Here is an 18109-nt window from a genome sequence, read left to right on the forward strand (position 1 = left end):
TTTGCACAGTGAATTTATCCTCAGCTTCTATTCCCAGAGGTGCTTTAGTCCATGGGAAACTTGTTTTCCATTCCCCTTTCCACTACTACCAACCTCATTGATTCCAATGGCTCCTTACTCTGCTCTCTGTCCTTCTGAGGTCAGCAGCCCCTTAACCTCCTCAGTCACTGTTCACCAGCACAAACTGGACCAAACTCTCCCTAGTTACAGGGAAAAGCCTCAATTTAAAAAGAAACAAGGATTCTCCTACACCTTCACTCCCATCTTTGCATTGCTCATGCAGGACTGAGCCTGAGCACCATCAATGTTTTTATCTCAACTGATCTAACAAGACTGGAATCCATCCCTGCTCCTGTCCAAGATGCTCTAGAGCATCAGGGAAGTTTATCTGGTTTATGCAGAGCTGCTGAAATCCTTCGGGTCTTGTCTTCATTGGACTTATTTTCTTAAGGCTGCCAGGCAGTAGCAGCAATAATTAGGTTTTATTTTTTTAATTATAATTTAAAATTTAAATATAAAGTTAAATTATACAAGGTGCCCTTGCTTAGGCTCAGCCATGTTTCCCTCACAGGTCTCAGATCAGGACATGAGCTAACTGTTCTGGTTACAGATTTAATGGAACTGAAGTGATCAATATTGCTGGGCATTCCCACACTTGTGTTCCCTCCAGCACATCCCAAAAGGGATCTCTCTGTTTGCAGGGCAGAGATGCCCACAGTGCCAGCACATGGCCAGGAGAAAATCTGCACAAAACAGAAATGGAAACAGGTGGAAATAAAGTTCCAGCTCTGTTTAATTCCCCAATAATCTGTGCTTGAAGCCAGCAGTGATTTAAACCTGTCTCATTTCTTGCTCCATTCCACAAGCAGCAGCACCTCCAGCCCAGGCAGCAGCAACCAACAGCCCTGGGGGAGAGAAACTTTACAAATTGCACATCACCAGAGTGTTTCCACACATCAGTTCTCAGCACCTGTGTCTTTGTGCTATCAGGGAAAGTCAGAAAATCACATACAGAGTTTATAGTCAACCACAGACCCTGTGAATGGCTGCAGAAATACAGGGACTGTGGTGGGGAGAAAGCAGCAGAACCCAGGACTTCCACAGACCCAACCAGTCCATTCTTCATTTTCCCAACACACTCAAAAAGATATTTAAGCTTCTTCTGACTCACCAGCTTGCTGGAAAATCTGTTGTCTGTCAACATTAAATGAAAAAGATTAAATGACACAAGCTACTCTCCAGCTTAGTCTGTTTACAAGCTTTAAGTGTTTGCACACATCAAAGATTTCAAGATGTTTTGGACAGCAAACTAGTAAAGAATTTTCTTTTTGTCTGAAAGAGAGGGGGAAATAAAAAGAAACAAACAAATTAGGCACTAAGAGAACCACTTGTCAAATGGCTGGGATAGTGCAATTTTAAGTTACTGACTCCCCACAAACATCCAGTCTACTAAAAAATTCATAAAGAGACAGATGGCACAACAGCAGCTCTTTGCAGGAGAGCAGGGTTTAGCAGTGAACAAAGGACTTTGACTCCCTAGGACAGGGGGAGAGATCATTGTAGGTTTGGGGGGCTTGGAAGGGGGGACTGGGGCACACAGGGAGCTGGGAAGAGCTCCTGGTTTCACCCCACAGCAGCAACAGATCCCAGAGATTCATTTTGCCTTGGCAGACTCACAAGGGCCACAGAGAACAGGGCAGAACAGGAACAACCAAACTCTGCCATGCAGATTAAATCCTCCTGGCACCAGGAAAGTGAAAAATAACCCCAAAAACTCCTGGTCAGGGATCTGAAACCACTCTCCACAGCCAGGTAGTTGCTAGTGCTTTACATTAAGGGGGAAACTGAGGCACGCACTTATGTCACTTAAGGTGACAGGGCAGCCCAGTGTCAGTGGGAATCTGATCCAGGCCTCCCTGGAACAGTCCTGCTGTTCTGCCCCTGAGCATGAGGAAACATCCTTGAGTTACCCAGGGGGTTTTGGAATCACCCCAAAGGGAGATGTAAGGGAAAAGTCCTTCTCAGATGGCTGAGATGAAGAGAAAAGGAAAAAAAGAGAAAAGAAAAGAAAAAAAAAAACAAAACAGGTAAGAAGTCTGCACTTATTTGGAGTTAGATCCTTCAAAATGAAAATTCAGCTGTGTGTTCTTTTGGGGTTTTTAGGGAGAGGGAAGTGGGCAGGGAGGGAGTGGGGTGAGAGGGAGGGAGGGACACACACCCCCAGAGGATGTAAAGCCCATCCCTGTTAACCCTGAAGGGATTTCAGTGCCTGTGAGAGAGCTCAGCCCTCTGTCCCTGCAGCAGGGAGGGCAGGCACCAGCAGGGATGGAAACCTCCATCCCTGCACCTCCATTCCCCGGGAAGGGATGGACCCCCTGGCACAGGGATGTCACCCAGGCTCTGCTGCTCCTTCCCAGAGAGGCTGACAAGTTGCCAGCTGTGCTCAGGCCTTGGCTTTTTGTTCAAGAGCAGCTACAAAAGCCTCATTTTTCCCCTTGCAGCACGTGGCACTTGATCCACGCTGCCCCTCAGCACCCCCAAGCAGGGTGCCCAGTGCTCAGCTGGTGCCACTGGATGCTGACCCAGCTGGAGGCACTGGCTCTCCATCCCCACCTCCCCTCCAATCCCCTCCATTCCCTCCCCAGCAACAATCACAATAAATAAATAATAAAATGTGCAACGCACACCAGGCCCTTCCCAGGACAATCAGGAACAGTTTAGGAAAAGGATTTTGGTTAAAAGTAGAAGGAGTTGGACCCAATGTCTGGGGTGCTGAAAGAACCTGAGCTAAGGGACCTCATTCCATGAGCCCAAGGGAGCACAGGACCATGGGGCAGCAGGGCTTGTGCTCCCAGCTTTTTCTGCTGTTCTGAGTTTCACTTGTAGGAGCAAAAAAATCTGTCCCACCCTAGTGACACTGCATTTTTAATTGAATTAAGATGTTCATTTGAATGACATAAAAATTTCTCTTGACTGTTTAAGAGGTTTCATTTGAATTACATGTAAATTTCTTTTGACTGGTTCTCTCTATTAGAAAAGGAGGGGGGAAGGTAAAAAACCAAAAATGCAAATTTTTCAACTAAAAATCTCACACCAGTTCTCCCCTATACCACAGAGGCTTCAGTTAAACCACAGCTTCAGTGAACTCAGTAAAGCATCAAGAGTAACAAGCACACAAAATAACCTCCTCTAAAGAGCTTGAATCTTCAAGAACACAAAGAAAACTAAAGAAATCAAAAGGTCATTGCCATTTGATGAATTTATATCCAAAATTACACAACTCACCTACAATGAGAGAGAAAATCTGCAGTAAAGTGATTAATTAAATTAATTTGCATCGTCCACAACCTCTTAATCCTAATACCAAGGTTCTTTTTATTTGCATAAGCAGGGTAGGAAAGGCAAGAAACTGAGTAATTCTAGCACAGGTGTAACAAAGTACAATTTTCAATTGGAAGTGCCATCTTCAAAGGAATGAGCTTCCACCCTCCCATCCAAAAGCTCCCCAGCACCAGCACCTCACATCCCTGACTGTGATTTCCATGAACACAAATTCACTCTCCAGTTTCCAGGAACTACCAGGAACATAAAGAACCAGCACTTCAACCATGAGAGAAGGGGAAAAAAGATAATATTTGTATATTTGATGTCTCTTAGATCAACCAATTCCCCAGATACCAATTTCCAAAGGCAAGCAGAAATCCAGGATGAATCCACCAGAGCTGGGATCCACCACAGGAACACCAGAACCAACTTAGCTCTCACTAATTCTGGTTGTGCACACAAAGCTAAAGCTTGCTCTGACATTTTGAGACCTGATTATGGCTCATGTTTCCAAAACCTTGGAGTGCAAGTGCTTCTGGATTAAAAATGCAATCACAGGTCCTTCCAGCCCTGTGCTCCAGTGGAATTCCCAAGTTTGGACTGCTGTAATGGCAGCACTGCAGGATCTGAGCTGTGCCATCCCTGTTAAATCACAGGCAGCACTCTGAAATCCAATTCTGTCCAGAATTGCGCTGGAATTCTGGCTCAGAACATCACAGGAACCAAAATATTCCAATGTATCCTGCAGCCCTCTGCCAGCAGGAGAGGGCACCCACTGCCTTTCAGCAGAGAAGTTCCCTTTCATATGGAAACATTCTCATTTCCAAGAGGGAGTGGAAAAATAACTGCAAGGGCCTTCGGATCTAAATCCAGTCCCCAGAGCAAAGGTCACTGCAAAAATGTTTTATTCAGCATCAGAACTTTTGGAATTCTTTCAAGGAGAAGAAAAAGCCCAACAACAACAACAACAACGAGGTTGACATTTTTTTCCCACTGAACTATTTCTTGCTTTTTAAACAGGGCTACAAGTCCCCAGGATCTGGTGAACACCAGTGAGTAATGTCTCCCTCCAGACACAGCAGGTAAAAAAGTGGGAGAGAAACAAATAAAGGGGAAATCACTGTATTGATGATGGTGTTACAGTTGAACTCAATGACCTTGGGGACCTTTCCAGTCTCAAAGATTCTGGAATTTTATTCCATGGGAATTCTGTCTCGCTTTGCCCACACTGCTTAGGCAGAGCTCTGTATAACACAAAGGTGTTTTTGCAATTCTCCTCTCTCCATTTTCCTTTTTCCCTTCTCCAGAGACATGAGACAATGTTACAGCCAGGCTGGTACGTGGCAGAATTTTACACTGACCTATCATTTCACACCAGGGAAAAACACCTGTATTTCAATCTCTATTTAAAGAAAACCTGTAGTTCATTTTAAATTAGCAGCAACCCACGATGAAGGCATCACTGAGCTGAACATATCACCATATTTATTGATCCACATGGCTGCAAGGTGCACTTCAGGAATCATACTCCACCTGCTGCCAAGTCCCTAAGCAGAGGTGCTTTCCTTTAAAGAAGCTATAGAAAAACCCCCTAAATAAACCAAAGTGCTGCTGTCCAGCTAGTCCAGAGCACACAGGACTCTCCTTGCTTGAAAGACAATAAAACACCACCCCACAGCATTTCAGAGGAGTGGAGGGTGCAGTTCAACTCCTGAGCTGCTGTACTTGGTGCTGGGGAGGTGTGGGAGGGTGACAGACAAGCCAAGGATTTTTCTGTGCACAGACAGGCACAGCACAGCTCTGGCACTTTATTTGCAGTACATGTGCACACAGGATTATCCTTCACTCCTCAGGCCCAGTTTCACTGGGGGAAGAGGTGGAACAGAAATAACTGTGCAGAGATAACTCTGCCAGAAGGAGGAGTCCCTCTCTTGATGCTGCACCACCAGTTAGTGGTAGAAAAAAGGAAAATATTTAGCTTTGGGTTTTTGCTTCTTTCACCAAGCCAAGCCTCCTCCAGACATCAGGGCAGAGCTGGGATAAATTCTTCTCTCTGCAGCCTAAATCTGATTTAGTGGCTGCCTTTAACTGAATGGAGCAGCTCTATCAGGCTGCACCCCTGAGTTATTTCCCTCATCTACCCTCACTGAGCTCCAGAGTTCACCTGGAATGGAGACACACACACACAGAGAAAGGGAAGAACCAACACACAAAAAGGAATTGCAGGACTGAGCCTGGAGGATGCTTCCATGCCAAGAGAATGCCTATTGCTGTTAGCAGGGCAGGCAGGAAAAAGGTTCTGGGCTCAGAACAAATTAGGAGAGGTCTAGACTGTTAGGAGAGGTTTTAGAGCAAAGTAGAAAAGGTTGGGACTCAGTGAGCACAGCAGGTGATTTGTGATGCACATTTTACACACCGTGGTTAGAAAGGACAGGGTTTTTCTTTCTCATGGTTTCTGTTTCATTTTACATCAGCACATCCCAAAGCCCTCCAGGAAGCATCAGAATCTTCACTTTGCATGGGGATAAGCAGCTGGCTCAGGATTACAAATTCAGCTGGGGTAGGAACTGTCCCTGTCAAGGTCTCAATCCAGGGCCTTCCATCCTGAGCTGCTTCCCAGAAAATTCAGACTTTGGGCTGGAAAGTTCCCAAATGCACATTCATACCAAGCATCAACACAGCCAAAAATAAGCTTGAAATTTCATAGGAAAGGTCAAGATGGCACATCCAGGACTTCTGCTCCCCAAAGAGCCCATTTCATTGCTCTGGATTGCTCTGGCCCCAGCCACAGCTGGTGAGCACAGAATTAAAAGGGAAAACCATGGGGCAAAGGGAGAAGGAGAACCCATCACCTCATTAGAGTTCCAAAATGGTTTAGATTAATTCTGTGATTAAAAAAAAAAAAAAAAAAAAAAGGAAATTAAGGAAATTATTGCAGATCTTTATTCAAACCAGCTTTACTGCTCTGAATGCCAAAACAAGTCCACAGAAATACTATGACAAATAAAGCTCATTAGGAAGGAGATGGAACAGGCCAGACACAGACAGGCATAAAAACTGGCTCTGAAATCAATCCACTCCAGCAGCAGCTCTCTTGTAGCATCTGCTTCAGGGAGAAGGAATCCTTTAACAGTTACTACAGAATAATCTGGGGGAAAACATTTTCTTGCTGGCTTTTCCTTATTTACTGTTCCCCTTCTGGAGCCCTTGTATGTCTGCTCCTTTCTGAAGCAGCTCTGCCTGGTTTCATTTTCCCTGTCTGAGCCTTGCTGAACTCCAGATTTCAACTCTTCCATGTCAGTGAGTTCTACAAGGAAGTTTCCTAAGCTCCCCCAAATACACCCAATTTTTACAGCGCCACTTCATGGTTTCACAAACTGCTGTTCTCTCCATTTATGTTATTGACCTAAAAACTAGCAAAAGAACCTAAACCTGAACTGCAAATGAGTAATACACAAAGCTGTTCTACATAAAATTGTTCACAATCCCAAACCTGTCAGAGTTAATGTTGCATTTTTGCCTTTCTACCCCTCCCTTTCACCCCACATTTCTACAAAAATATTGCTCTTTTGTTAAAGAACATTAGTGAAGCTGCCAGGCTGCCCAAAGCTTTATCTGTCTCAGTAATCCAGTTGGATCCCATCCCTGGTGAGGAGAGAATGTTCCAGGTGCACACATGGAATATTTGGTCACAATAAAAACAGAATTTCATTTAAAAAATAAACATCAATTTTGTCAAGGTCCCCAAATGGCAGACATCAACAGATAACCAGTGAGAAACATGCTCTGGTGATCAAAGTGAAAAACAACAACTTTGGGATGCTTTTGCAGGAAAATGAGAGTTCATCTCCTACCTGTCAATGATCACAGGGTCAGATGGGGTCTCATTTCTGTTGCCACAACTTTTCTTCTCACAGCACCGACTGGAGAGGGAAAGAAAACCAAAATTAAAGAACCACTGGCACAGTTGAGAGCAAAGAACCAGCTCAAAGTCTGTCAGAAAACCTTCAGCACTCGATATTTGCCTGGAGGGGTAAAAATTCAGCTTTCCAGAAGGGAAAATGAAGGGAATTGGGTGCCTAAGTCCTGGCTGGTTCCAGCTGGAGTTTGGCACTTAGCTCCCTGTAATCCATTCTGAATTACCCAGCCAAAAATGAACAGCAATATGGCCACACTTGAGACTGAGGTGATATTCATAAAGGTCTAATAAGTGATTAACAGATGTCAGAATGTCATTGCAGGCAGGACCAAATGGCTGATGTGGGGTTAAAAGTCCATCAAAAGGTGGTAGAACTGACTATAAGCAACCTAATAGTTTGGTATAGTCCAATAATATTTTTTATACTTCTGTATTTTTTTATTATTAAATATCTAGGTTTTATATGGTGTCTGAAAACTTCAGCACTCTACGAAAAGCCAGAAACTGAACATATTTAGGTCCTACAAAGGATCTGAAGAGATGTTTTCCAGGTCAGCTTTTCTAATCCCTTTGCAATTGCTTCAGTGAAAAACCCTTAAGACTAAGTATTAATTTATACACATTCAATTATAATATTAGTTACAATAAATAACAATAAAAATTTAAAAATCAGGAGACAGTTCCTTATTTCCATTGATATAATCACTGCCATGGGTGATGCTCCTGCACAGGCAGTAGCTGAGTATCAAGAGTTAAACAGAAGTCCTTGCTCTGAAATCCTCACTTTTAATAACCTGAAGCAACAGAGAAGATTTAAGCTGTTTTCACACTCAGGTTTTTTTGTTCCAGTCAAAGCCAACGTGGGACAGGGAGGATGCAGGCACCCAAAAGTTTAAAAAGTCTCTATCAGAAGTCCCACGTTCTTCAAAAGTCACCAGATCAGATGCCTTTCTAGAAGGTATTTTCCATATTTTGCAGAGGTTTCTGTTCAAATTTACACACACGGGATGAAGAAATTTCGATGGGTTTTTGTACAGGTGTGCTGAATTCATCTGCAAAATTCTTCAGCACTCTGAGTGTCAGAGCTTTCCAACTGGGGAGCAATTCCAAGCAGAATAAAATAAAGACTTTTTATTTTTTAAGTAAATAAATAAATATTAGAAGAAGAAATAAATAAAATGCTTGAATTCATTAAAGGCAGAATAAAATATTAAAGTGGGGATTTTTTGCTTGATATGCCTAATATTTATTTATAAATGCCTAAAATGAGCATTTAGACAAAAAAGCCTCTTTCAGCTATGAAAAATCCCAACATTTCCTCCAGTTTCCGGGAAGTTCCTGCTCTGGGGCTGGAATTGCCCAGCCTGATGAGCTGGAAGGAGCAGATCTATTTGAATAACAGCTCTAACTGTTCCAACATTCCTACATTCCCCTTGCCTCAAACCTGCACTTATTCATCGATGCTACTCCTTTTAAAATAAAAGGATACACTAAATATTTAAAAATCCCTGGGGCAGTCCCTGTAGCTGCTGTAAATTGTCATGGCTCCATCGACTTCAGCGCAGCTCTGGTAATTCACACCAGCACAGACACAGAACATCACACTCCCTCCCTCTCCCAACTTTATTTTAAGTGCATCTTTTATGGATTTCACTGCCTAATCAGAGTTTAGAACGAATGGAGCATTTTTATACCAGGAGCCAAGATGGGAGATGCTTTCTAAAGGAGAAAATTAAAATAAACCCCCCAAAAAAGCAGAAAATCCTCTCAAAGGAACATCAGTTGGGGTCTACTTTGACATGTCCAGTATAGCAACACATGGAAAACAACATGCAGAATAAAATCTTTGCTGCTTTACAGGCCTTTATAATAAAGCAAAAAAATAAAAAAATTCCAGGGATGGTGCCACTTCTTGACAGAGCATTTTAGGATGAATTCTGTGAGGCTGAGCGCAATGTGGCTGGGTTCAGAAGCAAGTGCATCTTGTTTTATTTCTGTTTCCACTGTTATTACAGTTCTGAACTTTATGTTTGTAATATTCAAATATTTTCCCTCTAAAACTGTGGCTTGCAACTGAAGTTCTCCAAATATTTCACTGATATCTACATGCCTATCACAGCTGGAGGATGATCTTTGTAAGTGATAGACTTTTTCCCCTTTGACCATGGTATATTCTGAGCCCAAATATATGAAAAAAAATCTCAGTGAGGGAGAAGAGCCACTTCCAGTGAAGGAATTACTGTTTGCACATAAATCAGAGTTTTAAACTCTGTTTAAAATCAGAGTTTAAACATAAAACTGAGGATGTTTCAGCCCAACATTATAGCAAAAATATCCCTTAAATCTTTAAATCCCCATTTCCAAGAGTTTCTCCCCTTACCCAAGCAGTAACATTTCCACTTGGTTGGTTTCACAAGTGCTGTCTGTAACAGAATTGACTGGTTCCAGTCTCAGTCCAAGCCAAAAGCCCCAAACTCTGGTAGTCCAGGATCAAGCCTTCAAGAAAATTATTGGCATGACTTCACCAACATTTACGTTTCTGGTACAGTGTTGGGCTGGGAACACACTTTTAGAGATGCTCATTTGCTTAAGACAAGAATATCAAGGCTTAAGATGATTTTCTACACCTTTTGTTGTTATACTTTCTCCTCTAGTGAGATCTACATGGTGAAAATGATGGTTTATGTTAAGGATGGTCCAGAAAAAATAAAACCAAACTCAGAAAGTTCCCAGGGACAACCCCAGCCCTACAAACTGAGCACCCCAGAAACCTCATGCCAAAGCCAAACTTCGATCCTGTCCCCTCTTCGCACTTGACTAAAACGCTTTTAAAATTCATCCCTCAACTTCCCTCCCCTCACCCCAACACCAAAATTAAAAAAAAAAAAATTAAAAAAAAAAAATCTGTCTCTAATTTCAAACTCAAATAAGCTCACAGCATGGTGGCCTTTGTTTTGTTTTCTTCTGCCCAACTCCTCCCTGCAATTGCATAACAAAAGTGTCTAAATTCACACCATCTGGCCGATAAAGACACGGGCCCCAGTGGCCGCCTGGCCCAGCTGATTAGAGCTCCCGTCTAGTCTGAGCCTTGTGGCGAAAGTCACAGCTGTGGGGCTCACTCCACTCAATACAACTCTGTTATTAGCCAGCTGTAGACCCTGAGACTACTTCTGTTCAAATTATAATACCTTTTAACCCTCTGAGCATTGAGGGCGTAGGGGGTTGCTGGCAGCAGCATAACAACGAGTTTCCTCTTAGTGGATAATTGGAAGAAAAGGAAGAAGATGGGGGGGGGGGGGGTTATTCCAGGAGAGGAAGGTGTTTTACCTTGATTTCCAGCCCTCAGGACTGTGTTATTCTACACAAACACACCTAAGAGGAACTGCTCCTATTAGGCCATAAGAAGAGAAGGGAGAAAAATTCAGATTGGAAATGAATAAATGGAGGCTCGCACTGGAAGCCCTGAAAGCACTAATTATTGAGAGCTGGACTTTCAATGGCTGTGACAGATTGGTGCAGCCATATCAATATTTAGACAACTTTCCTGCTAAGCAGGCATCTGTCACCGTCTGAGGGAGAGACGGGCACTTTCGGAGGAGCTCGTCTCCACACAGCAAAAAATATCCTCATGTGTGGTTATGTACAGAAAAATCCCCCCTAAAAAATCCTACCTTCAACTAGGCAGGATTGGAAGAGGAGCAGAAAGACAGACAGACCCTTCTTGTTTTCCTTTTCAGAAGCAGTAGGCATCAATTTCGACAGCAGAGTGGGTACAGTGCATTAAAATTTTATGTACTGTTCCTAATGCAAACTAAACTAGAGGCTTTAAAAATTGATGCTGCCACTTAAGCAGCACACAATGAGGAAGATTTGATTATTGTACTTAAAAGAAATAAAATAAAATGTCAAGTTTAACTAGAGTTGGAGCCATTCCCCTGGCATTATTCAAAGTGATGTGTGTAATGCCTCTTCAGAATACACAGCGTCCTGCTCAGAGATACTTCAGGAAAACACGACATTTAAAATCAAATGTCTTCATTAGGTTACAGAGTGCTTTTGATTCCCTTCACTAATCTGTGTTTTACATGGGAAGGACGTCCCTGAGTTGTAATTCTTCCTTGGTTAATCTATCAAGCAGCAGAGCTGAGAATAATCAGAATAATAGCTTAGATTTGTGCAACGCTACCTTAAATCAAGCACAGAGGTTTGCAGGCATCACTGGAGCTCAGAAATATCAAAGCTGAGCAGAGCATTTGATACCATCAAGGCAGGGAGAGGAAGCAGAGGGAAAGCCCAAATTAATTTTAAATCAAACATGTCCATTTGGATGAGAAGGTGCTGAAATACCTGAACTTCCAAACCAGAACTGCGCTCTGTGCGGGGAGAGTGGAGACAAGAAATGGGCTCACTGCTCTTATGCTATCACAAACCACAACCCAATTGCACAGAAATCAGACTTTTCTTCTCTAATTTTCACTGGTTATAGTGAAACCTTTCAACAGCATGGATGCATATATACATATATATAATTATATACACGAGTTCTAAATGAGCCAAAAAGTCCCTGATTCACCTTTGATCTTTGCCACTGCATCACCAGGCCCTTGTAGAGCCCACCCAGTGCACCCTCATATGTGATATACATTGTGTTTGGGCATAAATATGAAAATACTGGTCAAAAGCTAATTTACTTAATTAAGGAGAGCTACACACAACAGAGGAACAATACATTTGTTTCATACTGAATACCTGTTTCATATGCTATTAAAAAGTAACGGAATTCTTGACATAATTAACTACTGAAACTAAGACTTCCCCTTGATAAAAATTCTGTCCAAACAGGCTTCTCTCACTTCTTTATTAATTTAAAAAGGCTACTTTAATAAAAAAAAAAAAAAAACAACAATCAGGTAGCAAGCTGAGCCATTAAAAGAAGCAACATTGAGTCCACCAGCTTAACCCTCTCCCACTGATACAATAAATCACAAACTCTGTATAATAAAGGTCATGAATGGGTTTTGCCTCTTGTTTTATGAACGTTCTATGCACATTTTAGCACATTTTAATACAAGAACATCGACTGTTTGCATTATTATATGTATTGAAAAAAATTTAATTACCCGAGAACAGGAAAAGTAATAAGTTACCATGGAAGCACGACATACATACATAAGGTACATGTAAGTTCACACTTATACAAAAGTGATTAAAAACATCCTCAAGTCATTTCACCCTCTAATTTATAAATTTAAATGCTAAAAATAGTGTCCTTTTTTTTTTGTTTTAATTAAAAAGTAGAAGGCCTCTAAATACTGTTCACATGTAGAGAAAAGGAAGGCTTTGAGGGTTTTTTCTTATGGGGTAGAACTGCCCAAAATTAAAGAACATTAATGATGCCACTTTACTTGAGAAAATGAAAATATTTCACCAAAGGAAATTGCATTAAGAACATCCTGCAGTTCACAGGCAAAAATGTATAAATTAAACTTCTCATTCTCATAAGGTGAGCAGAAATTCTATCAGCAAGAAGCATATAAAAGTCTTGATTTAAACAACACATGCAAAGGCCTACTTTAAACAAAAATAGTGCAGCTGTGGTTGATGAATCTCCTGCAGGAAAAATTAATAGCAAAAAAATAGGAAACCTCCCCCAAATATCTTTTTTGAACACAAGCAAGTATTACCCACGTAAAGAGAAAGTCTTCCTACACAAAGACCCTCTCTGAGCCAGCGACAAAATAAACAAACAACAAAATCAAAATCTCCCAACTTAAAATTTCCTCGGAGAGGCTTTTCCAGCATTTTGGGAAGCAAAGCTCCCAAATGATGAGTTAATAAAGTCATCTTACCTGCACATGACCTCGTGGGTGAGCAACACTCTGCACATCTCGGGGTTCTTGTTCTGGCCTTCGTAAGTTATAGGCTACAAAAATGAAGAGAAAGGGTAAGCCAGGAGCATCAGGGGTTATTTATTCCTTAGAATATTCAGGTGTGAGGGGAAGGGATTTTACCACTGCTCACCATCGCCTGCAAATAAACACCTTCCCTTTTATGTGCAGGGAAAACAGCTTTACATAAATATTGCTACAAAGTGGATAAAAACCAGCGGTCCACAGAGGGAAAAAAAAGAGACTTAAGAGCACAATTACTCTCCAAAACAGGTCTGCAATACAGCTGAGCAAGAGACCAAAATGAAACAGAGAAGGAAAAACACGCAAGGGAATATTGAGCAAAGAGGAAAGATGAGGTGGGACAGGACAGCCTGGCAGAGATCAGCCCCGCTCACCTGCTTGGTGACAGAATCAATGAGCCTCACATAGAGATCCTGCTCTGTCCTGACACCTAGAGCGAGGGAGAACAGGGATAAATAACATTCCACAGGCATCCTGCCCTGAGAGCAGCAGGACAAACCCATCAGTGCCGCGTCAGACACCCTCGGCACCCCAGGTAGTTCTGCTTCCCAAGCCCATGGAAACTCCAGGGCCCATCCCTGCGCTGAAGGGGCCTCATGCAAGGGAATTTCAGTGAATTTGGACATCACAGCACCGACAGCCAGACCCTACCTGACTGCACAGCCCCCAGGAGGGGCCAGGGAAGGGCACTCACCGTTGCTGTAGAGGAGCTGGAGTTTGTAGTGTGTGCCGTTGTTGGTCTTCTCGTTGCCTTGCTCCTGAAAGGGAATTTGAAAAAAGGGGGGGGGAAAATCCTTCCAGAACATACACTTGGCACATTTAAAATGCAAGAGCTGATAATCATGATGGAAGTGACAACAAAGTTGATTAAAATTCTAAGAGGTGAATCCACTGATTGGGATGTATTAACCTTCCGAGTGACCCAGGACAAACTACAAAATACTCCTGACATCTTTTCCTGTAGGAGTTCAAGAACTTCTTTGCCTCTCTTATTTGCCATTATGCTCTCAACTTTTTCAAGGGAATACATTGAGAAGAATTTGTGCATTTCAAATCATTTAATATAAAGCAGATTGACACCAGGAAAACACAATAGCTTTTGATTTTCCTGTGATCATTGCTTTTCAATGGTGTTCCTTTGAGTCAAAATTGATATTTAATTCCTGAAGGTTGTGTTACGGTGATACTTCTTGTGTCCTTTTTTATGTAATTTCCTGTAAGATAATTATTTATGATTCACAGTTCAAAAAAAAAATCTTGTTCATGGCTAAGAAAATAATTGAAAAAATGCCAAGTGGTCAAGACATGGAATTAAAATCTAAAAGCAAATGCTTTTCAAGTCCTGCCATTGACTTTGGAGCCTTAGGAAATACATATAACCACACTCAATGGGAATCTGACATATTTACAGGTCAGATTCCACTTCTGTTTGGATACTAAAAAACCTGGCAGATCTGGTAGGTAAAAAAAGCTAAGTGCATTTATCCCCCATGAATTTTATTTATTTTAGTCTTAGTGGGTGAATGAAATTTGCAATACAAAGCAGAGGCTTCCAACCCTTTTTAACCACAGCAGCACACACAGGGTTACAGCTCTACCACAGCACCTGAACCCTGACCAAACCACGGCTGTATTTTTTTAGGGACAACAGGTATTAGAAGCTGGCAGCTCAGCGGGGGGAGAAGATCAAAAATTGGAGAGGGAAAGAGGAAGAAGAAGAGTAAGGAGCCTTACTTTATCATTTTCTACAAAGTCCACAAAAGCTGTCCTCTCTATTTCCACGGGCTGCCCCTGTCTGTCGTAGAGAGCCAGAACAAAGTGAAAGAAATTGGATTTCCTCAAGTTGGAGGGTGGCTGCTTTTCAAAGTGGGCTCTGGACAAAGCTACTCCGCTGTGGAGGAAACACACGGGATGGGGTGAGGGGGGAGAGACAAAGACATTACCAGGTTGTGCAGCAGAAACGGCAAAACAACAACAGCACAGGCAGAGCACGCTCGGACCGTCCCTGCCAGCGCCGGGGCCACGGGCACTGGAACCCCAATTTCGGCGTGGCCCCGCTCCCTGCCTGCCCCGGATTTACAGAGGGGGGCTACAGCTAAAGGCAGCGGGGGTTTTCCTTCCTCCGCTTCTTTCCCCGCCTGTCACCGCTCGGGGCCGGCACGCTGGGAAGCGCTGTGCCGTGTCAGAGGGGCTGGAAGTGTTCTTTGCACATCCTGCTCCTGCTCCCTTCTCCTGGAGGACAAAACAAGCCACCCTAAAAATCTTTCCTACGGGCAGGATGTCAACTCGGGGACGCCTCCGTTTTGGTCAGAGACAACGACTCTCGAGCAGAGCAGCCACTTCCCTCGGCTGCGAAGTTTGACTTTAGTCACTGACTTACTTGAACTGACTCCTGTGAATTGAATCTCTGACTTAAACTGAAAGAATTTAGCCCTTGAGAAAATCTTCTCCCTGACTGCAGAAAACGTTGTGATGTTTCCCACGCATTTCCCGGCTTCGAAAGATTCAAATGCTTCTGTTTACCCACGATATCCCTGACTGCAGCTTTATTGCTTTGTGAAATTAGTTGCAGTTCCCTCTCCCTAAAGCCAATTTCTACTTACTGAGAAGAAAATAAGTGTGCATGAGCACCTCCAAATTACTTAATAGACAGATTAAGTCTGTGCGCCAGACTAGTTAGGAGTTGGACATCTTTGGGTTTTAGTCCCCAAAATAGATCCACAGCGCTGGCAAAAGTATTTGACACTTTCAAGCTACAGATGTTTCCCTGTGTTTTCCTTGCCAATGAGGTACGGTGTGAACTCACCACATCCACCACAACTGCACCTAGCTTGGGGATTCCTCTCATTCTGCGTGTAAAAATTGGGATTTATTGGTTTGTTAGGAATATCTGGAAAAAAAACCTGCCGATGCCAGCAGGTAGCACAACGCGGTTGCACCTCCACCGCTCCCGTGAATCGGAGTCTTGTCAGGAGCTGTTTCCTTTTACTTTCAGTTTCCTCAAGGATAAACCTCTTCCCCCTCAACCGTATTTATTAAACGCTCTATCGACATTCATAAAACTCTGATAACTCCTCCCACGGCGCTTGGAAAACCTTGCTGCGAGATCAGGCCGTCGGTGGGGGCATGGATGTACTATTTCTAAAACATCTGTTTCATCTGAAGTCCCCTCTGCTGTTTGATACCTTTCCCCTTGTCTCTAATACTAAATAAAATCCACCTTACTCCCGGGGTTCCTGGACGCTACTACTTTCTTTTTTAACTTTTTTTTTTTTAAGTTATCCAGAGAGCAAGGGAAAAAAAAATTACCCAAAAGAGTTTTCATCGTCTTACCCCTAACGGGAAGAGACTGAGATAACTGTCCTGCGCCGACTTGGCTGGGAAGAGAAAATGAAAAGGGGGCGTAAAGGGCGATAACCCGCCTAAAGAAGCAGAAAGCAAACAGCCAGGCCCCAATTTCGGGGTGTCCAGAGCCATTTCAGCTCAGCAGAGCCCTCTCGGGCGCTCGGGCAGGTGCTCCGGGCGGCAGCGCGGGACGGCCGCAGGTTGCGGGATGCCCGCGGGGATGCGGTGTGCCTGTGCCCTCCCCTGCTCCCTCAGACCCTGCCCTGCCTGCCCTGAAACCACGGGTGGCGATTTCGGCAATGCCCACGGTGAATTAAGCAAAATAAGATGGGCCGGGGGAGCTCGGGTTTGACATCTGCATTTGAGTTAATTCTAACTTGGTCCCCTTCTGTTCGGCTGTCTGGCCCAGCAAGCAGGGAGGAGTACCCTGGGTCGCTGGGAACAACCAATCCAGAGCCCCACACATCTTCCTGAGGCAGAAAATAAAAGGGTGATCCCGTCTCGCTGTCATCTGAGCCCCGCACCGGGTTTTAGGACTCCTGATGCTCTCCGGTTTTGGAGCGCTGCTGCCTAGCTCTAGCTCCAGCCTTCACTTTTCGCTGACTGGAGGAGACCGGGACGGGGACAGAGAGGAAAAATTTAATTTAATATCAAATGCTAACAACGGGGCAGAATGAAAAGATTTACTTTAAAAAAAAAAAAAAAAACAAGCAGAGGGAAAGTGGGAGAGAAATAGTCACGGTTACCTTTGTGCTGCTACGTTTGCATCCACAACCCCAACGTTTCTGACCCAGGACCTGACGGAATCCATCTCAGAACCTAGAGATTTATCTTTCAGAATTGGTCCTCTTCCTAAAGTATCTTGAATTCCAAACATTTAAAAAGTCTATGCCAACTAGCAACAGTTTCCTTTTGGGAGATAAGGGAGAAGGGAAAAAAAAGAAAAACAAAACGACGCAGCCTTTGAATCTGACACACAAATCCCAGGAAAGTGAAGTTCAGCTTTAAAACCAACTTCTTCTGCTTTTTAACGCTACGTGTTTTTAACGCCTTCAAACGGGGAAGAAAGTTTTTCCTCTTGCCAAGTAAAAGTTACGCTGATTCAGTCTCGCCCGGTATCATCATCCTTCACACGCAGACGAGGGAGCCGCATCCAGAAACCGATCGCCGCTAACGAGGATCACCTGTTCCTCAAACAGACAACGGGGAGAAGGATTGATTGCTGCCTAATCCAGGAAGAAGGCAGGACGGAAGGAAGGCAAACAGCCCCCAGCCGTGGGGTGAATCGCGCAGGAGAGGCGGCGGCGGAGCGGGAGCGCGGCCGGTGCCTCCCGCCGGCCCTTCCCGCCGCGCCATCGGTGGCTTACGGCGGGCGGCGCGGGGGCGGGGCCCGGCCCGCATAAGGAGATCTCATTTGCATCTCGCACCGCCATTGGTTGAAGCGCGAGGCGGCGCTCCGCCCCCCGCGCGGCTCCGGCGGGGCCGGGGTGGACGGAGCGCGCCCGGGCAGGGGACGCGCGGGGCTGTCGCGATCGGGATGTCACGATCGGGTTATGGGCATGGGTTATGGTCATAGCCCGGCAGCCCCACAGCGAGCGGTGCTGCCCCA

The 18109-nt window shown here is 43.9% G+C and overlaps 1 protein-coding gene across 1 annotated transcript in view; it reads right to left on the reverse strand.

The window, feature by feature from the left end:
• EBF2 (EBF transcription factor 2) overlaps positions 1 to 17566 on the reverse strand; it is a 127230-nt gene extending 109664 nt beyond the window's left edge. Inside the window, exons 1-6 of the mRNA XM_084221891.1 lie at positions 17247 to 17566; positions 14890 to 15046; positions 13850 to 13913; positions 13530 to 13585; positions 13093 to 13166; positions 7179 to 7247 (exon numbers count right to left, since the gene is read on the reverse strand). Of these exons, the coding sequence (XP_084078017.1) occupies positions 7179 to 7247; positions 13093 to 13166; positions 13530 to 13585; positions 13850 to 13913; positions 14890 to 15046; positions 17247 to 17377 (551 nt within the window). The 5' untranslated portion in view covers positions 17378 to 17566. The remainder of the gene's footprint in view (positions 1 to 7178; positions 7248 to 13092; positions 13167 to 13529; positions 13586 to 13849; positions 13914 to 14889; positions 15047 to 17246) is intronic.
• Between the last annotated feature and the right edge of the window lie 543 nt (positions 17567 to 18109).

The sequence above is a fragment of the Fringilla coelebs genome (genome assembly GCF_963513975.1).
Source record: "Fringilla coelebs genome assembly, chromosome: 26".
NCBI lineage: Eukaryota > Metazoa > Chordata > Aves > Passeriformes > Fringillidae > Fringilla > Fringilla coelebs.